The sequence below is a fragment of the Paroedura picta genome, chromosome 14 (assembly GCF_049243985.1).
Source record: "Paroedura picta isolate Pp20150507F chromosome 14, Ppicta_v3.0, whole genome shotgun sequence".
In the NCBI taxonomy this organism is placed as follows: domain Eukaryota; kingdom Metazoa; phylum Chordata; class Lepidosauria; order Squamata; family Gekkonidae; genus Paroedura; species Paroedura picta.
Genome location: NC_135382.1, coordinates 19,400,328 through 19,425,463, shown reverse-complemented (window position 1 = coordinate 19,425,463; position 25,136 = coordinate 19,400,328). Strand labels below are relative to the sequence as shown.

General features: G+C 44.3%; 1 protein-coding gene across 2 annotated transcripts in view; it reads left to right on the top strand.

Moving 5' to 3' along the window:
• CSNK2A2 (casein kinase 2 alpha 2) overlaps nucleotides 1–22,438 on the top strand; it is a 39,374-nt gene extending 16,936 nt beyond the window's left edge. For both annotated transcript variants that reach the window (XM_077310826.1, XM_077310825.1), the window contains 8 exons: nucleotides 5,570–5,629; nucleotides 7,613–7,696; nucleotides 9,303–9,413; nucleotides 10,879–10,980; nucleotides 14,698–14,798; nucleotides 15,797–15,945; nucleotides 17,504–17,597; nucleotides 22,021–22,438. In XM_077310826.1, the coding sequence (XP_077166941.1) occupies nucleotides 5,570–5,629; nucleotides 7,613–7,696; nucleotides 9,303–9,413; nucleotides 10,879–10,980; nucleotides 14,698–14,798; nucleotides 15,797–15,945; nucleotides 17,504–17,580 (684 nt within the window). In that variant the 3' untranslated portion in view covers nucleotides 17,581–17,597; nucleotides 22,021–22,438. The remainder of the gene's footprint in view (nucleotides 1–5,569; nucleotides 5,630–7,612; nucleotides 7,697–9,302; nucleotides 9,414–10,878; nucleotides 10,981–14,697; nucleotides 14,799–15,796; nucleotides 15,946–17,503; nucleotides 17,598–22,020) is intronic.
• The last annotated feature ends 2,698 nt before the right edge of the window (nucleotides 22,439–25,136 follow it).

Sequence of the window (25,136 nt, the reverse complement as noted above, 5' to 3'; positions counted from 1 at the left end):
TTTTATTAATTCTGGAACAACGCCTGAAGTCGGCCTTTCTCCTCTTGGATGTGTATGGCATATTGAACCATAAGTGTTTAGTTTTCAATTAATATTTCCCCCTTCAAAATTATTTACTATTGTGTATTCACCTAATTTATACCTCACCTCTCTTCTCACTGGGGACCCAATGTGTCTTATATTGTTCTCTTTTCCTCCGTTTTATCATCAGAACAACCCTGTGAGGTAAGCTAGTTTGAGAGTTATTGGACTGGCCTAAGCACCTAGCAAGGCTCCATAACAGAGCAAGGACTGGAACCCGACTCTCCCAGACAATCTTAACCGCCACAACAGGTTGTCTCTCTAACAAGAGTTTGGACAGCCAAAGTTATAGTTTTGTGTGTTGACTTTCTGGCACTATTTTTGAATACATTTACCTTGCTGTTAAAAAAACATCCAGGTCCTGCAGAAGTAATTGTGTTTGAACAGGATTAGCCAATGAAAGATGGTTGTCTCTCACCCAACTATCTTTGGAAACAGGTCTATAAAATCTCAAGATGAAAGTTCAGTAACAAATACAGAAGAACAGAAATAGGACACAGGCTCCAAAAGCAGTTCCAGTTTTACATTAGCTCTATCTTTTCATCCCAATGTAGGCCTTTAGATTTTTAATTGGTCACTACATCTAGGCAGCAGAGTTGGAAAAGTACTTTACTATCATAAGTAAGAGGAAGGCAGAAATAAAATCACCACATGGTTGGATGAAATACAAGTAAAAACACACCTGCAATTCGCCATACGTTGGTCACTTAGTAGATCTCGCTTTATAAAGAACCCTCAGGAATTGTTTGACTGTGGGGTTCGGTTGCTTGATGAATGTCATCTAGATCAGTGGTCCCCAACCTTTTTATCACCGGGGACCGGTCAACGCTTGACAATTTTACTGAGGCCGGGGGAGGGGTGTAGTCTTTTGTCGAGGGACGTCGCTGCCGCCTGAGCCCCTGCTTCACTTGCTTTCCCGCCAGCGCCCCTGACTTCCCGCCAGCCACTAGGGGGTGCTGCCAGCAGCAGCTGCGCAGTGCCACACCGAGGGGGAGCCCCAGCCATGGCAGCCACTGGAAAGCACCAAAGGTGAGCCAGTGGCAGGGCAGCCCCCGAGGCAGCAGCCAGGGAGGAGGACGAGGAGGAGCTGCGGCCCGGTACCAACTGATCCACGGACTGGTCCCGGTCTCCGGACCAGGGGTTGGGGACCACTGATCTAGATGGTCTCTGTCATATGTCACAACTACAGTTGCTCATATATGGAATAATATAAATGATGGAATAATAACAGCAGTATTAAAATTTCCAGCAGGCACTGAAGTAAGAAAAACATGACAAAACCTCAGTGCCCTGTTTTCTAACATCTCGCTGTAATATTTGTTACTCTTAAGAGGTATACAGAGGTTCTGGACTCCTTGAGGAAACTTGAACCTGACCTTAACCAAGCCAGGGGAAAATGGCATTGAGTAGATTTAGTTTGGTTGTATTCAGAGTCTGCAATTTAAGCTAATGAAAACGGCTCCCCTCATACAAACATTACGAAGAACCTATTTGCTGAAATAAGTCTGTGCCCCAAAGTCATTATTTTTTAGATTCCTGAACCCAACTCTCTTGCTGCCTGTATCATGGGCATTCAATATATCCTCTGTCCAGAGGGCATTGCATCCTGCAGTAGTCTAAAAAAGCAATGAATAGTAACTAGACCCCGCAGGCATCTGGGAATCGAGAGAATGTTGATTGGCAAAAAAGTTAGACCTTAACTTCTTTTGGGTCATATGTGCTATAACCTGCTGGCGTGCCTTCTTTTCATCTATTTAAAGGGTCTGACTGTCTTCTTTTAGTGGGGGCAGAAACAGGCACCCCAAAGGGTGTTAATTTCTCTATCAAGCGCTAGCATTCCAGTTGAGCCATCTGCTATCTGGATTCTAAAAATATGTCCTGCTGTATAAATCAGGTCCCTTTTATCTTCTTGAGCTTATACTTCTGTGGTGAAGGTAAAGTTCAAAAGGTCAAGATTTCAGAGGTGTATAGTTCGTTCTTTCTGTTGGGCTTGCTGAGCTACCATATATTCTCCTTTGGAAGAGTGAACTTTTGAAAGGAAGATACAATTTGCCGAGCCCAAATGTTCATTCCGCAGGTCCTACTTCAACTTTGGTATTACAGGAAAGAAGGGAAATGGGTTCCTGTACTGTGAGATGCGTGGCAGCCAAGCATCTGCCAAAGCCAGTGGCACAATTTTTGTTTACTGTATTTTTGTGGGGATTAGGTGAATTTGAATGCATTCAATTTGCACCCAATTCTGTCTTGTTAACATTGGCCTGAAAAAGACTTACTGCTAAGTCATCAGCTTGATTGGAATTCTTGAACCCATCTTTGAGCATGCTATTAATGAGGAGTCTGGAACTAGGATCTAGGAAAATCCAGATTAAAATCCATTGTCCATTGTGGAAGCTCCCCCCTCTCTCTTGGGCTCACCTATCTCAGAGTGTTTGTTTATGAGGGTAAAATGGGTGGGGAGAGAGCAATGTTGTAAGCTACTTTGGGAAGAAAGCAGGAATTAACGTCTGAGATGAAAGCAAATTTCTTACTATCTGATGAAGCTTATGAAGTAACCCCTTTTTCTTTCAGATCACTTAAGCTAATAGAGGATCCCTCCTCAAGAGATTTAGGAATGTCTGTAGTGTTCCGATGAAGAACTTTTTCCATTTTAAAAAAATCTTGAGTTTTAAAAATAGGATTTCTATGAAGTAACCCAAATGAAATTGGTTGGGTAGCTGCTGAATTTTCCAAATTAATTTCACCTCCTCTGCTGTGGCACTAATAAAAATGACTGATCAGTGCATGTCACATACAAACTAGTGGGCTCATACTTAGGTAAAACCTGTTTTAGCCGTTTGATCTCATTAAAACATTCATCAATCATCTGATCGATCGTTAGGCATCAATTACCGCAAAGATCGATCCTTCCTAGCATTTTGTTGAAGTAAGAGTCTGAAAACTTACGATCGGCCAGCTGGGGTTCCAGTCTCCTGGAAACTGCACAAATTCCAGTGAGTTAAAACAATTAACTTACTGGAATTAATATGCAATTTCCAGCAAAATTTCTACTTAACAGGAGAATCTATAACCTGAAATGCCAAAGAAACATCCTTCGAATAATGGCGACAGAGTGTGAAGCTACTAGCTAAAAACCAGCAAAAATCAAAATGGCCCCTAGCAGGAAAAATGAGGTTCAGCAGAGTAGCTGAAATCCTTAATGCATCAGGCATGATGTTTTCACAACTCCAAAATAGGTTCCTCTGTGAAACTCTGAAGGCCTGGCAAGTAGAAATGCTGCTGCCTTTGGTGTTAGAAGTATCCATGGCCGTGCCTTGGAACCCAGCAGTCTGTTGTCTGAATCCTGGTTGTCTTTGAGCAACCCAAAGCCGTTGCAGCAGCTCTGGAGATCATTGCTGAAAGGTGCTGTCAAAGGCAGTGGTTTTGGCTCCTGTGTGTTCTTCTGAAAATATGGCAGACCCATTATAAAACAGTGATTAAATTTTTGCCAGGATGGCGTCCTTTAAAGAGGGGCAGGGGAGGAAAAAATTGGCATGGTACCTGAATATCAGTTTTATTCTGGCAGAAGCTTCCATAGGTTTGGCTTTTTCAGATCCGCAAGTTACCGTCCATTTTTATAGAATCTGTGGGGTCAAAATTGTACCCAAAAGGATATGGCAGCCATTTGTAAAAAGAACCAGAAAACGCTGTAATTTCTGTTCCTTCAAAAATTATGAATTCTGAAAAATTGTTCTGGATTCCCAGTCTAAAAAAGAAATGAAAAGGCAGACAAATATTCCATCCACCTTTCTGCCTTGGTTCCAGTAATAAAAGAGGGTGGGGGATTTCCATCGTTCATGGCTTTGCTAGACATGACTTCGCAAGTTTGGTTTGCAAACTTCCTAAGGAGAGTTTCATTGGTCTTGTGACACAATCCTTCCTCTTCCAGAGCCAAAGGCAGGATTCTGCACCGTGTCATCTGCTTCATCACCTACCTGCAGAGAAAATGCCTCTCCCTTAACTACCTTCCACTTGCTTTTCATAGTCCAGATCATGTGGAAGCCAGTCCATATGCTCATATGGAAGCACAGTCTCATTTTGTTCTTTTGACTCTAAAGAGCAATTTGACCCCCAGGCTTTTTCCTCCAGGATTTCATGAAACCCTCGGGCTTCTTAAATTGGGATTTCCTAAATGGGTGGGAAAATTTATTTTTTATATATTTTAAAATTTTTGTTAAACATTTATTGGGTGATATGAAAGAGCCTCTTGTGGCGCAGAGTGGTAAGGCAGCCGTCTGAAAGCTTTCCCCTTCCGTGCTTAATGCTTAGTCATTCATTGAGTAAGAATGGAATATAGGGATTACTTTTCAGTGCATTCCTTTGTATGTGAATAGAAAAGTTTGTTTTTCTTGCTCCTTAGCTGCCAAAAAGAGCCTCTTGTGGCGCAGGGTGGTAAGGCAGCAGAAATGCTGTCCGAAGCTGTCTGCCCATGAGGCTGGGAGTTCAATCCCAGCAGCCGGCTCAAGGTTGACTCAGCCTTCCATCCTTCCAAGGTCGGTAAAATGAGTACCCAGCTTGCTGCTGGGGGGTAAAACAGTAATGACTGGGGAAGGCACTGGCAAACCACCCCCAAGGGTCAGACATGAAAACGCTCGAGGGCGTCGCCCCAAGGGTCAGACATGACTCGGTGCTTGCACAGGGGATACCTTTACCTTTTATGACCATATATGGTCACGTTGACCCATCCACCTCCCCAAAATGGCCAGTGATGGGCCTGGGGAGGTGGGAAGTGGAGGGGCCCTGGGTGGGCATGTACACAGCCATGCTTCCCAACCGTATTCTGCATGATCACACCACTTCTGGAGTTTCTTGAAGCTTGAAGAATGTTTCAGGGGTTTCTAAACAGGAAGAAAGTTGAGATAGGTTGGATTAGACTGTCAGAGTAGGAGCCAGTTCAAGTCCCCACTCTGCCCTGGGCCTCACAGAGTTGTTGTGAAGATAAAATGGAGGCAGCTGTGAGACTCCCATTGGGGAGAAAGGCAGGGTAAAATAAAGTAGGTAATTAAATGTATTGTTGCTTAGAAACCCCTTGCCATTTACTACTTGCTTGAGGATACACTTCTTCTTAATGTCATAGAGGACTCCCCTTGAAGGCCATCATGTCTTCTTGCACACATTCCCAAAAAGGCTTGATGAATCTGTAGCCACTTACTAAGGACCTGGCTACTTACTAAGTAGCTTACTTACTAAGTACCTGTAGCCACTTAATACATGTTCTCAGCTTGTGAAGAGAAGTGCTTTGAGCCTATGGCTACTGCTGGCCCTTTAATGGATAGCCATGTTTTCTTTATTCATTGCTGTCACTTCTGGGGGAGGTGGGAGGTGAACTGTCAGCCATATGTCATAATTTACCTTTTCCATAAATTCACAGAGAACAGACCTTTAGACAAAATTGGTGAACACTGACACCCAAGGTACAGTAATGACTTCTTTCTCTCTTTCTCCATTTCAGCAATTATACCAGATCCTGACAGACTTTGATATTCGGTTTTATATGTATGAATTGCTGAAGGTGAGTATCTGAGACAATATATGCAAAGATGCGATGCTTGATTGTGTTGGGGTAGGGATGTATCCATAAGAGAAAGAGCCAAACCAGATTGATTTATGGTGCATATAGTAATACTGTTAAGCAATATAGAAGCTGTTATATGAAAACAGAGCTATGAATCACTCGTATAGATTCGACGTCTCATTCCGAACAAATTGAGAACAAACCCACGCAACACAACTACATGTACTGCACAGCTTCAAATGTTACATATTTGTCGGTGACCAACAGGAGTTAAATTAGCTTCTGCTCTATGAGGCAGCCAGCCAGTATTTTTGAGAAATGACCCCAGAATACCTTCCCTAGCAGACCAGATTTCAGACTGGAGAAAGCCTTACACAGAATTGGACATTGAAGCATCAGGAAAACATAATGGCCATGGTCTGCAATGTTGCATGATCCTCAAGAGGCAAAATCTTTCATTAAATGGATTGTGTCTGCCAAATTTTATAGTCCATTCCATTGTCTGAAGCTAGATATTGTAAATAGCCTTCTGGAAGGTAAGAGATCTTTACATTCAGTAGACTTTATCCAGTAATGCTGCTATTTAAATACAGAAGAACAGAAATGTTCTTAAAAATAACCGTGCCATGGAATTTTCTTGGAATTCTATGTAAATCAATCTTTTAAAAATCATTTCCTTCGTGGGTTGAATTGGATGTTTCAAACAGCTAGTCGGGGATGGATGCACCTGATGTTGAGGTTTTTTTTATAGGAGATCCTGCATCCAAGCAAGATGTTCAGGAATTTTAGTGGCGTCTCACTTTTGCAGAAGTTGTGCTTTAGCTGTACAATCAGAACTGGAAGGCTTTATTATTAACAAAAGGAGCATAGAACAGCTTTGTATCGGACAACTGAGTGTATAGCAGTGATCCATGGTAGAACTGCCCTTACAGAAGTCTGCTTCCTCCAAAGCAGAAGCCAAATCCTCCATTTTTAAAGTCCGTTTGGTATGCAGTTTGGCAGTGATATACATTCTTATTTATTTAGTTTGTTTTGGGATTTATATACTGCCCTTTCTCTGAGAACTTAACAAAGATGCTAACGAGTTAGTGATATTGAGACAAGATTAGCTTCCTGTTTTGAATACAGGAACCACTATATTAGTGGGCTGCCTTGGTAGAAAAAACTCCTGAAGCTCACTGAAGGCATAGAAGATCCTTCACTGGCAGTTTTCAAGCAAAGGTTGGATGCACACTTTTCTTGGATGCTTTAGGATGCTTAGGGCTGATCCTGCGTAGAGCAGGGGGTTGGACTAGATGGCCTGTATGGCCCTTTCCAGCTCTATGATTCTATGATTCTATCCTTAAGGCAATTGCCTTTTGGCATAGTTGGACCCAACATCTTTTAGTGATCCACAAGTTTATTTCTTTTGAAGCATCCTTTCTGTTCAGATCATGTCTTCTTATGGAAAGGCCAGTGTCCCTTGCTACAAACACTCCGTCTTGGAATGCTTGACTCAGTTTTGGAGTCCAAAAACTTGAAAGATAATTTAATTTGGGGGGGAGAATGAAAGACTGCCCTACATGTTGCCTCTGTGATTGGACCAGTTAACTTACTTTGTAGAAGGATAGTATCCTTACTGGCTGTGACCAAGCTGTATAGAGAAACCGGTGCATGGTAACAGTGACTAGCCAGCATGGCGTAGCGGTTAAGAGTGGCGGACTCTAATCTGGAGAACTGGGTTTGATTCCCCTTTTCTCCACATGCAGCCACCTGGGTGACTTCGGGCTAGTCACAGTTCTCAGAACTCTCTCAGCTTCACCTACCTCACAGGGTGCCTGTTGTGGGGAGAGGAAAGGAGGGTGATTGTAAGGAAGGCGCTTTGAGACTCCTTCGGGTAGTGAAAAGCAGGGTATAAAAAAAAACTAATTATTATTGGGCTTCCTTATCAGTGAAGACTCGGTGTGATGTGGGGCAATAACCTGTGTGTCTCTTTGGCAGGCCTTGGATTATTGTCACAGCATGGGGATCATGCACAGAGATGTCAAACCTCACAACGTCATGATAGACCATCAACAGAAAAAGGTACTGCTTCGAAAAGGCATTTTGGAAAAGCATAGTTATGTTCTTGGTGTAAGTTTAGGTCTGTGTCCTCTTCTGCATCCCCAAGCTTGCAGGGTTCAAGCTTCTAGTTTTGGACATTTCTCAAACCTCTGTCAACCCACATAGCTTCCTCATACTGAGTCAAACCAGAGATGTGTGCAGGTCAGTCTTGTCTACTCCGGAGGGAAGTGGCTCCCCAGGTCTTTCCCATCGCCTGCTTACCTGTATATGCCAGTGGAAGTATCTGGTTTCAAAGCTGATGCATTGAGCGGCGTCCCCTCCCTGGCCCAGAGACTGGGATTTTCCAACATTATTTTATTTTAGGTTTGTATGCCACCCATATGTCAGATTTGCAAAGCAGTTTACAAACAAGGATGCTTTGGATGCTTAGGGCTGATCCTGCGTTGAGCAGGGGGTTGGACTAGATGGCCTGTATGGCCCCTTCCATTTCTATGATTCTATGATTCTAAGAGAAAAATATTAATAGAATAATTTGAAATAAGTGGGTCAGGGGAAGTGTAGACTCCTGACATTCCTAGTTTTGCCCTTGTCTGGATTTAAATATCTTAGACTTGGGGGCATTAGATCAGGGGTAGTCAACCTGTGGTCCTCCATTTGCTGGCAGGGGTTCATGGGAATTGTAGCCCATGGACATCTGGAGGACCACAGGTTGACTACCCCTGCATTAGATGGTCTGTTTGCTCAGCACAGCCAGTACAGGGGCATTGTGTGAATTCAGCTTTGCTTGATGTAAGATATGAAGGCCCAGTCATTGTGATGCATGCACTCAGAAGACCTGTAGGAGCCAAAACATTCTTTTTTTCTCTCATTTGGGAGCAAAAGCATTCATTGTTAGGCTAAGAAGCTTAAGTTGCACCCTTCACTTCCTTCTCAGATTCTCTCGGTGACCCACAAGGCTTTCCTTGGGCCACTGTATTTTTTAATTCCCTTTCACATTCTCCAGATTTGGTGTTTTAGGAAAGCTGCTGCAAGCACACATTACAACTGGATTTCACTCCCCATGCTTTAAAGCTGCTGCTGTCCAAGAATGTTGCTTGAAGGAGAAAGCCCTGTTGGTGTTTTAAAGCTTCCTTGAGGAAAACAAGTTCTCCACTTTCCGTGGTTTGTCTAATATTCTTACGGAGAAAGAGCTGCTGAGAACTTGTGGTGTTTGCTGAACTGCAGCCTGCCTGGCTGGTGGGTTGCCAGCTGGGTAAAGAGCCCTCTGTGCATTAAAGGCTGTTGCTAGGAATGTCCATGTGACTGAGGCAAGCAGCCCAGCATGTGTCTGGAAGCAACGCTTGGACGCTCTGCAGAGGGCCAGGAGGTCGGCCGGGCTGCTAACCCTGTATTTCAGCCTGAGGACTGGTGCCTTCCATTTTTTTGTTGTCCTCACACCATCCTGTTTCACAGCATGCAATAAACTCTTTTTCAGTGGATGCTTTTTAGTTGGCAAATGAGCTAGGTGGGCAGTACATGATCGGACTGGCATTTTCAAGGTGAATGAAAGCAGCTGAGTGGCGTAAGTGCTGTGCTTTTCGTCAGTGCTTGGTAGACCCACTGACCGCCTTGTGTGGTGTTTTTGTAGTTGCGGCTCATAGACTGGGGCTTGGCAGAATTCTACCATCCAGCTCAGGAATACAACGTCCGTGTGGCCTCGAGGTACTTCAAGGGGCCGGAACTCCTCGTGGACTACCAAGTAAGACTCTGTCTCCAGCAGCAAAAAGTGGCCAGGATCAGTGTTTTTACCACCATCTGGCAGCAAAGCAAACGGGGTGGCTTCCTGACATGAGTGAAGAGCATCTGAAGAGATGTTCTTAATGGTTGTGTATCTCCAGGCCCTTAGAATCTCAGCCAGGATACTTTTTAGAAGTGGGGAAAGCTCTTTGCCTACCCTCATTATACATGATAAGATAGATTGAAGGCTCTGCTGTAGGTGGTCAGGGACTGCCATGATAACAGCTTCTGATCCTACCCAAGTCCTTCCTAATGAGATTTTATTATTTATTGCCACCAAGGGTGGGTTTTATCTGGTTTTATCTGTTTTATAGGGATTTTATTGTGGGGTATTGATGAGCCACTGTGTGGAAGTGGTGGGCTATAAATGGAATGATAAATAAAAATAAGAATTCTAGCTCTGGTGAGATGGTATCCCATCAGCTCACATTTGTGGTCTTAGACAGGGCAGCTTGTTTTCTCTTCTAGAAATTGCATTTAAGGAGCAATTTCTGGTTGCCAAAGGAGCAGACTGAGGGTGGCCAGGAAGTGCCAAAATAATCAGGCTGCAGAAATCACTGTAGAGCTAGGTCAGTGGGAAACAATTAATCCAGCAGAGATGTCCATTTGGCACGCCCTTCAAGGTCCACGCTGTGCAGTAACATTTCTGGTCAGAGTTTTAGTTTTTAATGCACATGCAGACTCCCCCTGGGGCAAATAACATTTCCCTCAGGGCAGCTTTGAATTGGGAAAATTTACCCCTTCCACATGACCCTCTGATCTTTCACATAATGTGTAGCTTGGTCCGAAGGGAAGAGCTGATAATGTGGGCTGGGCCCCAGCTTATGTGCATAGGAGACATTCCCAATCCAAAACCGCCCTAACAAATTCTGGGCTCTCATTGGAATTAGCTGATGGCAGCTCATATGGACAGAATGAGTTATGTGCTGGGAGAAGCAGGTGGGGAGATCCAGGGAGCACCAGTTTGCACTAGAGGCTCCTTTGGTGCTGTTCCATTCTAGGATTTTTTTAAATATATATTCTATAGCAGAGGGAACTGTGTTGGTGCTTGGCTCTTGTGTCCCCTTTCTTTCATGCTCAAGGAAATGCCAATTTCCATTTTGGGATTGGGAAGCAAATTTCTTCAAGACCAAACTGGCCAGGGATTCGGGTTTTGTTTTTGTTTTTTTGGGGGGGGGACATTATCTGGGCATGGAATTGGGGTCACTATAGGTAGGCAGTAGTTGTGAATCTCCTGCATTCTGCAGGGGGTGGGTTAGGTGACCCTGGGGGTCCCTTCCAATTCTATGATTCTACAAATCTGCGGAAGCTAGTGCTGTGCTGTATTTGAAAGTCAGTCTAGGTTTCTGAGGGACAGAAATATGTGCAGCCAGCTAATAAAACGTGCCCGTCCTTCACTGTTGCTCCTGGTCTTTTTCTTCCCTTAGATGTACGACTATAGCTTAGACTTGTGGAGCTTAGGCTGTATGCTGGCGAGTATGATCTTCCGAAAAGAACCTTTCTTCCACGGCCAAGACAACTACGACCAGGTGAGAAACAGAACAGAAGATATCTTGCTGTGCGAGGGGGAAAGGGTGCTTGTTGAGCATAGTTTTTCCATCCCACATCCATCGTGGAGATGAATCTAGATGGAATTATGTTAAGTATCTTAAAGATTTTGGTGCTGAAAGGATGTCCCAGTTCATAATCTCTAAGCTTTTTGATTTAAAGTATTTTCCTTAAAGGCTTAAGTGGAATGTGTTTTGCAGCCCTAGACCTGAACTTAGCTTTTCTCTGCATCATCTACCAAGGCCAACTAACCTTCAATGGTCTATTGGCCATTGAGAACCAGCTTGGTGTCATAGTTAAGGATGGCAGACTCTAATCTGGAGCCCTGGATTTGATTCCCCACTCTTCTTCCTTTTGAAGTTAGCTGGGTTACCTTGGGTCAGTCACACTTCTCTCAGAACTCTCTCAGCCCCACCTACCTCACCAGGTGTATGTTGTGGCCAGAGGAGGGGAAGGTGATTATAAGCTGCTCTGAGACTCCTCCGGGTAGTGAAAAGCAGGGTATAAAAACCAACTCTTCTATGTAGCGGAGGTCGGAAAAGTACAGTATGCACAGTCACCTTCAGAATAGAGTATTACTTTTAAGGGTAGATAGGCAGAAAGCTCCAAGTGTGGTTTAGTGGGATACTAATAGAATTCCTATAATTGTGTTTAAGTTTCTGGCCCTTACAGAGAAACATGAAAAGGTGTTGTGAAATCACAGGAAGATCTTCTCTACCTCATAAAGGACTAAATGCGTTTTAACCCCTCTTAGGGTCTTCCTCAGTGGTCTGGTATTAAAATGCACCGATACGATATTGCACTAGGGACCATAAGGTGGTAAAAGGATTCAAAGAGGCTCCCATTAGTATAAAATGTCTCTAGGTAGTTCTCCCTAGGAGTCCCCAGTGCAAAATATTTATTTTCCGAAATTCCACCTTTATTATTGCCCTCTCTTAGCCTGAGTGCCTTCTCCTGCATCTCATAGAATGTAGTTTTTAGCCATGTGTCAATATGTATTGGATCTGTGCAATAGTATATGATTAATATTGACGTTTGTAAAATCTTAAATGCGCACAGGAATAGTAATAAATATTTGTATTTTAACGTTTGGTATATTCTGCTGCACAACCCCTAAGGTTCCTAGCTTGTATACACAGATTGGGTTATTTTGTCCCTTCTTTTGTTGTTCATGTTAGTTTACCCAGAGCCAAGACAGAGTGCAGTTACTGATTCCAGCACCGATCTGTGTATCAACCTGGAGAGTGAAGTCGCAGAGGTGACTTGGCCCTCTCTCTCTGTCGACAAACTCCATAGCCGTAGCGTATTACAGCTTAAACCACAGTAACTGACCCAAATAAAAAAGGAATTGGTTTGGGGAATCAGTGTGTGACAGCTGTCTCTGCCTGGAAAGTGAAGGAGGCCAGCATTCATTTTGAGTCTCAGTGACCTGGATTTCCTGCCTCCTTGTGGATTTCCATCTGCTCCTTCATTCAGTGGGCATTGGTCACAGGTCACTTCCATGCATAGTTGCTATAAGTAGATGAGCGAAATGAAGGGGCTGACACGGCATTTCCAACTGAACAGTGGTGGCTAGGGGTGTGCAGTGTTTTTTTTTTTAATTCAGTATTTTTTGGCTTGGATCTATTGGACCTGAAAAAAAATTCTAGTATTTCTGAAAAAAATCCCAGATCCCAACACCAATATGGTATTCGAACCTGGGATTTTTCAGGTCCAATAAACCCCCAGAAGAAAATTTAACTATTTTTTTTTTAAATCCAGCCCAATCCTGGAGCTTATGGCTTCTCCAGAAATCTGGTTTAAACAGCACAGCAAGAGGAACCAGCCCCAGGATCTGCATGCTGCAAGAAGATCACTCCCCAAGGCACACAGATCCTGGCTAGGATGGCTTCTCCTGCAGTTCGGTTTAAATCCGGCTGCAGAAGGAGCCAGATCCAGGATCTGTGTGCTTCAGGAAGAGTGTTCCCCGTGGCATGCAGATCCTGGATGGTTTCTCCTGCAGCTTGGTTTAAACCCGGCTGCATAAAAAGCCAGTCCCAAGCTGAACCAGAGGGACGAGTCTGCTCCCTCCAGCACAGCCAGTCCTGGTCCGTGGGCTGTCTTCTGCAGTCACTATAAATGAACTACAGTAGAAGCCTGACAAAGAGCCGAGAGGCAGGAGCAATCTTCTCCCTGCTGTCTGCTGTCTTTGAATCAGCCAGTAATTTCTGAATACATCTGGGATTTTTTTTCCAGATCTTCCATTCTGCTACGTTCTAACTAGGAATTTTTATTTGTTTTAGAGAAGTACTTCTAGTATTTTGCATTTTGTTTAAACTAAAAAAATCAATTTTATCAGAAGCTTGATTAAAATGTATATTATTATTTTTGGTGATAGAGAAACTGCATTTGATTTCTTAGGAGGTATGTTTCTTGTCAGACCAGCAGACTGAGTTGTTGACTGCTGCTGACTGTATTATGATACAGGATTCTTGGGCATGCAATTCTTGCGACCTATAATATCCATATATTGTCGGCTTCTCTGCTGAGAAACTAAAGAGGCCACCTCCAAAGTGGACTATTTTGTTCTTTTATTCCTTCCAGCTTGCTTGCTTTTTTATTTATTTATTTATTTATTTATTTAGTGTGTGTGTGTGTGTGTGTGTGTATATATATATATATATATATATATATACATACATACACACACACACACACACACACACACACACACACACACACACACACACACACACACACACACACCGCCCTCCCCAGGGGCTCAGGGCGGTTTACATAATAACATAAGAACAATACATGGAACAGTCTATAAAACATTTGAATAACCGTGCAATAATAACTGATAATTGTAAACATATAACATTATAATTGTATAACCAATAAACAATACAACATTGCAACATACAAACAGGTCCAGAGTGTATAGGTAGTGTTCTGAGGGGGGTGGGGAGCAGGGGCCCTTTGGTCGCTGTTGGTTATATATGGTCTCAACCGAATGCCCGGCGGAAGAGCTCCTCCCTGCAGGCCTGCGGAACCGTTTAAGCTCCGTCAGGGCCCTGATCTTCTCCGGGAGCTCGTTCCACCAGGTGGGGGCCAAAACAGAGAATGCTCTGGCCCTGGTTGAGACCAGGCGGACTTCTGTAGGGCCAGGGACCTTTAGCTGGTTGGTAGCAGTGGAGTACAGGGCTCTTTTGAGGGCATAGGCAGGGAGGCGATCCCTAGTTTGATCATCCTCTCCCCCATCCCATCCAAGCTTGCTTTGGCCATAAAAGTAAATACCAGCCCTAACAAACTACTATTGGTACATGTTCAAGTATTTCCAAATGCAATTCTAGTAGTGGATTGTCTGTCTAGCAAGGGGATGAGGAGCTCCATTTTTTTCTCCTCTGACCTCTTGATCCAAGGTTTTTAAGCAAAGCCAAACAGTTGCCTGGCAGAACTTATCTTAAACACCTTGAAACACCAGAAGCACAGGTCAGGAGCGAGCCTGTGCTGACCTGCCCCTCTTTACTGCAGGTATGGGAATTTCAAAAGACATTCATCTTTGCACTTAGAAGATTACTTTTCCTAGCAAGCACAGCAGGTCCCAAAGAGGTGTCCTTTGTCTGTCATTTGCTCATAATAGCACTTGAGGCAGCCCAAACGGTTTAGAGGGTAACTCCAAAATAATGGGTGTGACTTCTCTCCATTTATTACAGCTGGTTCGCATTGCAAAGGTGCTGGGTACAGATGAATTATACGGTTATCTGAAGAAGTACCACATAGAACTGGACCCACACTTCAACGACATCTTGGGACAGTAAGTTGTCACAGTTTGTTTTGGGGGCCAGAGAGCGGTACGTTAGCGTGACGTTTGAACTACTCTCATTCAATAGCAGGTACCGGCTTTGCTCCTTTTTGTGAATTTTCGAACCCTGAGTACCAGACAGATTTCTTTCATTCATTTGTATTGTTGTGTGAGCTGTTGGTTCTTTTATTGTTGTCTGACGTTCTCCCTTTGGGAATGTAAAAGGTAGCAGGTAGTCAAATGCCTCTCCAGCACTAGAGCCACAGGTCCCAGATAAGGCAGAGGGCAAAAAGGAAACATGACTGCACTTATATGTACAAAACTGGAGATAAATTTGAAGGTGTTGCACTAGGTAAAGAGTTTCCAGCTTTGGTCTTGGGAGATCAATCACGTCACATGTTTCTTTTTTTCTCTTTAGCAAGGGACCCTTTGCGTCTGAATCAGGGCTGATTAGCTGTTACTTCTTATATTCACAAATTGTGAATGCCATTTCTCCCCCCCCCCCCAATCCTTCTTTGGCCCAGCAGGCCACCAGTGGAACTTGAAACCTCTCTTTGCACCATCTAATCCAATTTAGCTTGCAACATATTCCATCTTCCATTTTAGGGCTGAGACTGTAGACTTGGATCACTGCCACTGTTCCTGGAGGCCAAATCCCCCCTGCCTTTTTTTAATTCAGTGTCTAGTTTGTTAAAGCATTCTAGAACAGTGTTCCCCAACCCCTGGGCCGTGGACCACCAACCACGCCCCCCCCCCCCCCCGCAGCGCTCACTGCGCTGGGAGCGATCAGTCGCTTTGGCGGCCAAATCGCTCAAACCTAGGAGAGGGAGGCCCAAGGACTTGGGTGGGGAGAGGGAGAGCGGCGCTCGCCGTGCAGGCGTGGAGCTGCTGCGCCTGCGCCTCCCCCCACATATGATGGGTCTCTTTTCTGGGTTTTGTCATTGCATCTCTTTCCCCCAGCAGTGGCTTCAATGCAGCGGATTGACTTTCTAACCTTGCTTTGCTTGCAGGCATTCACGGAAACGCTGGGAGAACTTTATCCATAGTGAGAACAGACACCTGGTCAGCCCTGAAGTCTTGGACCTTCTGGACAAACTCCTGCGATACGACCATCAACAGAGGCTGACTGCCAAAGAAGCTATGGAGCACCCCTATTTCTGTAAGCCTTCTATGGGGACAGGATCATGGGGGGAGGGGGATTCTGTAAGGCAGGGGTAGTCAACCTGTGGTCCTCCAGATGTCCATGGACTACAATTCCCATGGGAATTGTAGTCCATGGACATCTGGAGGACCACAGGCTGACTATCCCTGCTGTAAGGCACCTGTTTATACTTGCTGTATGAGCTATCCCAGTTTACTATCATTTCCCAAGTATTTTGAGCTTTTGAGAACACTCTGTATTTAAGGTCAAGAGCAGTGATTGGGGTGGGGGTGGGGTGATTTGTGAAAATCTTTTAATATCAAAGCTGAAGATTCTGACTTAGAGGTCCAGGAAGAAAAACATGCTGTTTGAAGCTTGGCCTCTTCTGACTGGGAAGTCTAATTTTAAGATGCCTGGATGCAGCTTCACGGCTTCATAAGCCAAACTGTGAGGTTTCTCTTCATTCACTGCCCCCACCCCAGGAGGGAGACTTGCAATGAATATGGGAAAGTGAAATCAGGCAGCTCTGTGTCTAGACTTTGTTTAGGTGTGGTGAGAGCAAAGTGTAAATTAAAAAGTCTCATTGGGCTAGAAATTCTTAGTAGTTCCTCCATTGAGGTTAGTGAGAACTGTTTCTATTTGGGATTTCTCTGACACTGTTCCAAAAGGATGTGAGAGTCCCAGACTTTGCAGAGATTTCAGAGGGTCAGCAAAGAGCTTTTCCAACATGCTTTTGATGAATGGATGACATGGTCTGATTTGTTTTACCCCTATTTCCGTTGAATTGAGATTTTAGCTGGTTTTAATTGATGGCAGTCATTCTGTGTTCCCCACAGATTGGAAGAAAAGCAAGATATAAAATATTTAAATGAATCAAAAGATTCATGGGTATTGAGAAGTGATTTTAACAGGAGCCAGTCTGTTACCTACAAGGTCCAGAGTTGACTCAGCATTTGATGGTGGGCAGGTTTAAGCTGTTATTTTTGAAAATGTATTTGCTTCACTTGTAGCTCACCTGTCTTGCTGAGATTCAAGTCAGATTACAAAATATAGAAATCCATTCAAAGGAACAGCAAAGATCTCCAGTAAAGAATGGAGTAGGACAGATGACAGTTAGCATACAAAGAAAAAAAATAAGGCAATAAGAATTGTGTAAGGCATGACATAGAATTGGGAATAAGAGTACATTGTAGATTTTCTCTTTTCCCTGAGATTTTGTTCACATATGCCTGTTGCTCCAGTGTTGCCTCATCACTGATGTCTCAGCTAAATGCTCAAACTGCCAAGAGGAATATTTTCCCCAAGAGTGTACAGCAAAGCATTGTTGAGTGTCACTTTGAACCAATAGTATTACACCAATACTACACTGGTTTCCCTTAAAATGTGTCAGGTGTGGCTGAGTTCCTGGGGGAATTTGAGATGTTGACACCTGTAGCCTTGCTGGTTCCCTTAATGCCAGTAGACGCTTTCTGGCTTCTTTGGGGTATGCCTGGGAAAACCTCTACCCCTCCAAAAGGATTGAATAGTAGATGTGCACCTTGCACAAGTCTCAGTAACTTCTTCTCTTCTCCTGCAGATCCGGTTGTGAAGGAGCAGGCCCAGCCCAGCTCTGACAATTCTGTGCTCTCCAGTGGCCTAACAGCTGCACGATGAAGTTTGGGAAACGACGGGTAATTCCAGAGGTTTACAAATACACACCCTTCAGTCCCCCAGGGAAGGGGTGAACCAAACCCGTGAGCTCAGAAGAAGCCTCGTCTTGAAAGGGGGTTAGGGCTTCGCCTCCATCTTTCTCCAGCACTTATGGCTACCCTAAGTTTCTCCTTGTGTTACCAAAGCCCTGGCACCAAACAGTGAGCAAGATCTGTGTGGATACAAGGGTGTACGTCGCACCGGTGGGCTCTAGGTTGATTCTGCAGTTTCCTACTCTTCCTCTCCTAACTGGCCATTTTTTCTGTTCTTCCATCAGGCAACTCTTTGATTGCCTCCCACCCCCTACTAGAACGTAGCATGCACGCCATTGCAGCAAGCGCTTATGTCACCAGGCATAAGCAAAAGCAAGCCCTACAAGTGGTGGATGTCATTCTTTTGGGTCTCAGTTTGGCCCCGGGCATTTTTATTATTCCCAGTTTTTACAGCACATGTTGGGAATGTCTCGGGGTCAATCAAGCTGGTGTTCATCAAAACACATTTAGACCACGCAGCTGTTCCCTTTGTAGGGGAGTATCTGCTTAGAAGGAGGAAAGCTAAACGGAGCCTCCTGTAACTTTTGAGTGGCAAGATATATTCTCTAGAAAAGCCAGCATTGTAGTTCCCGGAAATGTGCAAATGCAGGATTGTTTCATAGTGTGTGGAGACGTAAAGAGGCCATATGGGCAAGGAGGCCAGCAGGAAACTTAGGAAGCCAGAAACAGAAAGGCTGTTCAGGTGTGCAGTTCCTGTATCCAGGGTTTAGATCCCTGTAGTGTTTTTTACATGCCAGTCCAGTGTTGGAGCTGTTCCTTTGGGGAAGGGGTGTGTGAGATGCTGCTTATTGGGTTTTTTTCTCCATTTGGGTCTCTTTCTGAGCCCCACAGTTATTTTTTGAGAGGGGGGGGCATATATTATGTGATTCTGGTGACCTCAAAGCTAAATCCACAATTTTTGTCACCATGCCTAAATGCAGATTCTCCCCTCCCTTTTCTGTTACATTGTTAATATTTAATTTAAGTAATAAGGTTAGACTGTCTTTATTTGAAACATCTGTTTACATTCCACATCCCAAGAACAAGTTAGCATTGATATCAGGTCAGATCCATTTGTACAATTCACTGGAACCAATAAATCTCTCTAAATACAAACTTGTCTTGTCCTCAGTTTAGTCTCCGGGAAGGGAAGGAAACGAATCTGTCCAGGAGCGAGAGCTCTCTCTGGTGCTTAGGAGGTGAACCACCTTGGAACCCTCCGGTTTAAAATTAAATGGTTAGCAAAGGCTAGTAGTGCATTAGATATGGAAATCTGGGATGAGGGTGTGTGTGGCTGGCCAGCAGCATTGGTGCTTTCCACTCCAGCCCTATGTGCTAAACAGTGGCCAGTGAGACCTGGTCTTGAAGCTACAAGAGCCTGAGAGTTCCCAAAGTCTTATGGTTAGGAGGGGCTGCAACTTGAAATCCAGTGCATCTGCCTCCTGCATGCTGGTGTGTATGGTGCACTTCTAGTCTTTTCGATCTAAATATTTGGAAGGAACTGCTTGTTTTAGTGTGCAGTATATTGTTGTAGAGAGCCTCTTGTGGCGCAGGGTGGTAAGGCAGCAGAAATGCTGTCCGAAGCTGTCTGCCCATGAGGCTGGGAGTTCAATCCCAGCAACCAGCTCAAGGTTGACTCAGCCTTCCATCCTTCCGAGGCCGGTAAAATGAGTACCCAGCTTGCTGGGGGGTAAATGGTAATGACTAGGGAAGGCACTGGCAAACCACCCCGTATTGAGTCTGCCATGAAAACGCTAGAGGGCATCACCCCAAGGGTCAGACATGATTCGGTGCTTGCACAGGGGATACCTTTACCTTTACCTTATATTGTTGTAGTGGCCTAACCGTTTCTTCTAGGTGAGTCGTTGTTGTCTTAGGGTTATATTTGTTGCAGTAAGCATTAAAGCAATGTTCTCTCTGGAGACCCTCTTTTCATTAGACCCCTCCAAGAAGGCACTGGTTGCCCCAGGATGGAATTTCCCTGACTGGTTCTAGTCTTTCTCCTCTAACCATAGTTTACCCTTAATCCATTCACTTCCCGCCATCACCTTCACCTTTAGAAGCAATAGCGATCTGTCACAATTCCCAGCATATTTTTAAAACATTGAGTTCAGACTAAATAGTATAAATACTTAAGTGCTGCAGGAAAGAGGGTGGACGATTCCAGAAACACAATGAAGGAAAGAAAGAATCTGTCCAGTGACTTAATTAAAGATCAAAAGTTTAAGAGTCTCTCTTATCTCTTTTATTTACACCCAGACTCTGCCAGAATGGTGTCAAGATTGTTTTCCGTTTTCAGTGCTTTCATCAGTGGCAAAACGAGTCCATTCTTGTTAATTACTTGAAAATATAATCAGGCTAACGCTCTTCTGGTGTGGAGAGTCAAGGCTGTAAGATCCAGTATTCGACTGGAATTCAACTCAGTTGTTGAAGGATGGGTCGAATGTAGGGCGTCCATGGTGTTGCTGTGAGGATTTAGTTAGGGATAATCAGTTTGGGTAGGTTAGAGTGGACAAGTCGGGTAGAATTAATAAAAAATGTAATCAGAATGGGTTAGTTGGCAGGAACAGTATAATTTAATTAGGGGAAATCATTTTTGACGTGATTAGGTTGACTAATAGCTAATTTGTATCAATTAACAAGAGGCAATAAATTTGAGTTAATTGGAAGATTTAGTTTGTATTAATTTGGGGTGATCAGAGTGGCTCTAGTGTTCTAGATCAGTTATGGCATGCTAATGGGTGAGTGTGCGTTTTTCTATTTTTCCTGCTACTTTAGGTTGGGTCTGTGATGGTAGGCCAGGGAGCCAGCCTGCCTTCAATTGGGGTTGATGTTCAGATCTATCTCCCCCCCCCCATTTTTCCCTCCCCCATCCTGTTCCAATCTCCAACATAATTAATACCTTAATTGGTCATGATTAGATTAGGCCCTCCCTTCTTTTCCTGCTCTCCCAAGTCCCAGCTTGACTGTTTAAGCAGCGTGGTCATGGTCAGTCTCTATGGTTCTCTTCTCAGCTTCTGGACTGACTATTCCTTTTCGTTCCTTCTCCAGCCGATTTTAAAGGTCAATGAGCTTTGCTGGTGTTTCTGGAGGCTCTCGGGCGGTGGGCGTGCTGGATCCTGCGCAATCCAGGGCGTTGGAGCACTGACTCCTTTGCGGTCCAGGGTGTTGGAGCACTGAGCCCTGCACGGTCCAGGGTGGTTGAATGCTAGGTCTTGCGTAGTCCGGGGCGTTGGAGCACTGACTCCTTCATAGTCCAGTGTGTTGGGAGCACTAGTTCTGTGCGGTCTGCCATTGGTGTCCAGGATATGGGGGCGGGCCCTGTTGCGGTGACAGCAGATTCAGCCTGGTGTGGCCCAGAGCAGCAGTAGTGGCTCCCGGGGCCGTCCAGATCTCCAGCACAGCCTGGTGCAGCGACAGCAGCAGCCCAGCGTGGTGTCAGTATCATGGTACATGTGAAGCCACCTTGCCTACATCCAGGCCGTTTAGATGGGAGATATATTACTGCCAGAGCGTAAGAAGGGGACACAGGTGTGCATGCCTAACTTTTTACCCATTGTACTTTCTGCCCAGTAGTGCCTTTTGTTCTCTAGGATTATGATACTTGTACCACAAGAGGTCCTGCAAGCAGAGCTGCGTGTACTGTGGCTAACACCCCCACACACACACGCACACACACATGCTGTGTTAAGAAAAGCTCAGTTTGTGTGTTCAGTGTAAGTTGTACACACTATTATTTCTTTTTTGCACTCTTTTGCCTCTGAGGGGCATGAGGAGAGCTGGGCAGATCCCTGACCCCCCCCCCCCAGCTTCTGTGACTTTCATGCAAATTACCCAAAGAAGGCTATCTCTGCAAGATATGCAAGGGTTCCTCTCTGACTCAGTTGATCCTGCCTCCTGAGTCAGGTTTAACTCTTTCCTCCCTGCTGTTCTGGATGCTTATCAGAAAGGAATTTCAGGCCAAGGCTAACTTCCCTGTAAAGGTCCTGGCAGAAGATTTCTTTCTTTCTTTCTTTTTTTGCTCAAACTTCAGTCCAGAACTCCATGAAGACAGGCAAGAATGTAGGGTGGCTTAAGCTTCTCACTCCAGCTGCTTACCTTGTTTGCAGAGCTAGGTCTTATGAAGACCTATCACAACTTTGGCTCCGTGCCAGTCAGAGACATTGTCACTTTTTTGCGGATGGGAGGAACCCTGGCCGAAAAGGCTGGTGCTGTGCCGTTGGGGAAGGACGAGGGTTGAGCCGGCAGGCAACAGGTGATGCATGCATGTCCATTAGCCTTTGTGCCCTTGTTCATGTTGCTAACCATTCTGGCTACACAATGCTGTCTATCCCAGCTTTGTGTTTGATGTTCGCTTCCCATTTTTCCCTAGGTCTGTCTGATGCTGTTCCTCCCAGTTTTCCATAACCAGAACAAAATCAAACGCCTTACCCGCTTGTGTACAGAGATGGTGGTGTGCAGCTTCCAGAAGTCATCCCCGTGGCAGGTTATGGGAACAGGGACTGCAGTGGTGGCAGCTGACGGCACCCAACAGCATACAAAAACACAAACTTGTGTCTTTGACTTCCTCCCGACCAAGAAAGCATGGGCGTTGTGAAGGATATGCAAAACTGTGGCTGGCTCGTGTGGCTTCCCTCCAACCTTTGGTGCCCTTCCCCTTAACCCAGCCCACGTTCTGATAAAAATGGCTCCTGTTTGGCAGGCTGGGAGAGGAGGGAGGCTCTGTGGCATGATGGACAGTTCTATAACAACAAATTATATATTGTTGAATAAAAGTTTTAAAAGTTAAATGTATGGAGAGTATTATGGGTAGAAGAAACGATGCTCCGAAGATGGCTTCTCTGGAACCTTCCTGGGTGCGTCATCAGCTGTTTGTTTCTCTCTTGAATTTCTCAGCAGAGGGCTGTTTTTGTTGACTGGTTTTTCAAAGGTAAGTATAATCAGTGTAAAATAGTAAAGTAATCTTTAGTAATCTATTGTTGTCAAAAACCGCTTTAGAGCCAAGCCTGTCCACTGTAGAATACTCCCACCACAGGCCCAGTAATCCACTGGCAACAGGGATAGCTACAACAGTGAAGCAGGGAAAGCAACAGTGAAGCAGCCAATTCCAACATCCCTTGTCATAATTTTCCCTCAAAAGATGCTCCCTAATTTTGTGCAGACTTTTTGGGGGAAGCTACACAAGGGATAGTCTAGCATGGCACCAGCCAGAGTGCAACTTGCATTTGAGTTTAGGATTACGACCAAATCCTGGCCTGCATTTTCTGGGTTTTCTGCCCAGACAACTGCTGTGGGTGGGCATCAGTCCTGAGCAAGTGATGAAATTCTATTTCTGCAGTTTCTTGCTTCCCTCCTTCCTACATTGGGGGGGGGGGGGATACTTTGCTTTGCCTTTCTTCCGTGTAATGGAAAGAACAGGAATGGTAAAGTTAGTGCCTCCAAGAGAGAAGAATTAAAATGCACTTTGCTCTTGTCTGGGAAAAGCAGTGTGACTATCCATCCCTACCACTAAAAGCTGTGCCTTTGTGGAAGTGCAGGAAAGCCCTTGGGCAGAGGTCTTGGCTGTAGAATCTCAGATTTCCTCCTTTTGGCTTCCACCCTTCGTTGTTCGGTGCCGTTTGAGAAGCTGGAGTCACTGGCTAAACCTGGTTGCTGTCCAATAATGTTTGTAGTTAGCAACTAACAACACTGTCATACAGTCGTATTTGAACAAACAAGGGTATGATGTCTCACAAACTATGAGTTGGCATTGAAAGTCAGTGGTGTTTTTGGCATAACATTGTTGCCACAGCCATACATTTGCCAAGATAACTTCAGGTACCTGCATCCAGCATAGGGGGAAGAAGTGGTTCAGAGATGGCTGATAAACCTGTGGGACCACCACAAAATGGCTTGGGCCTGGGCCACCCTACCATTTGTTCTGTCGGACATAAAACCAAGCCATTGGGAGCTTATGCCTAGATGACTCTATTCTATTCTAGATAACTCATCCACTTTAGAAATTAATGATGGACACAGTTCTTTGAGTAGCAGAGCCTTTATTGGCATATATTAATTACGGACACTTGGTGGTCAAGTCAGTTCTGGTTCATAGTCATCCTATCCTGCATTGAAGGGAAATAAAAGCTTTATTTACTTCCTTGTGCAAACCCTTATATTAAACAAGATGACAGAATTCTCCAGCCTATCACCGAACATTTCTGTAGGAGACAGGATAAAATAAAGCTTTTGTTAAAAGGACTGTTGCAAAAAATATCCCCACAGTCGTCAAATTAGCCTAAATGGGAATAGTTCTGCACTATGATGACCCATGGGACCCCATCCTGACAGAACTTTGATCCCAAGATGTTTCTTCTCCAGAAGTCTGTTGTCACAAGTTACCACTAGAAGTACACCTGGCAGCCATTTCCCCCATTGCTGTTGAAATTCAGTATAGTTACCTGTTTTCTCAGACCCTGGTTAAAGGTTTCACTCATTTGCATTCTCACTCCTGCTTGTGTTCAAAACATTCCCCTTTTCATCTAACAGAGGCTCACTCCAAACATCCGGAAAAGCCCTGTATCCTAATGACTGTGTCTGTTGCTCAAAAATGTATATTTAGTACCTGTGACTTTAATAATCCCATTTTAAGAGGGGTGGGCAATAGGGAAATAACAAGGTTAGTCTAGTGAGGTCACATAGCTGAAATTATAACCTCAGTATATTAGTCTTTCTCTTTTGCCCACTCTTTCATCTGACACAGCTGCATGCCAGAGAGGGCACCGTAGATTAACTGGAACATCAGTGCCTGTCTCGTTTATTTCCTTAAATTTATATCACATTTCCCCCAGGGTCTTTAAAAAAATTAATTCACAAAAAACAAGAAATGTTAGAAGCATTTTATCAGTTAATCAACATATCAAAAAACTGGAAAACTGCCAAACATATACTATATACTTTAAATTAAGTGGCTACCTCTGCAGCACACAGCAGTAGCAAATATCTGGAGTCATGTATCAGACATATAGATCTTTATTAAGGTCACAGACCAGCAAAACTAAATTGAGCCTAAAATACATATTATACTAGATAAAGCATGCAATAAGAACACATAGTCCGAGTAAATGATGTACTATTAAGGTGGCACAACTCAGATTCATTTAGCACAAATCTTCTGAGTCACGTATCAATCCAAATCTCTTTTCATGAATTGCTGTAAGCCACCGCGAGACCATTTTAGAGATGGCTGGCCTAAAAGCTAAATGAATAAACAGCGAAACCCAAAAATCTGTTAACCTAGTGATTCCACTGTGTTAGCTGAAAAGAAATCTGTCAGAAGATGTTAAATGTTCAACTAACCCTTAGTAGTGTACACACAGGATTCTGCTGTATCTGTCAGCTAGATGTGCTTTATTTGAATGCACACATGAAGCTTTCCTCGGATTTGAGTTCTGTCTGATGTGCTTCGTGGATCCAAACAGAGAAATGGCTTAGACATTTAAATGTCAG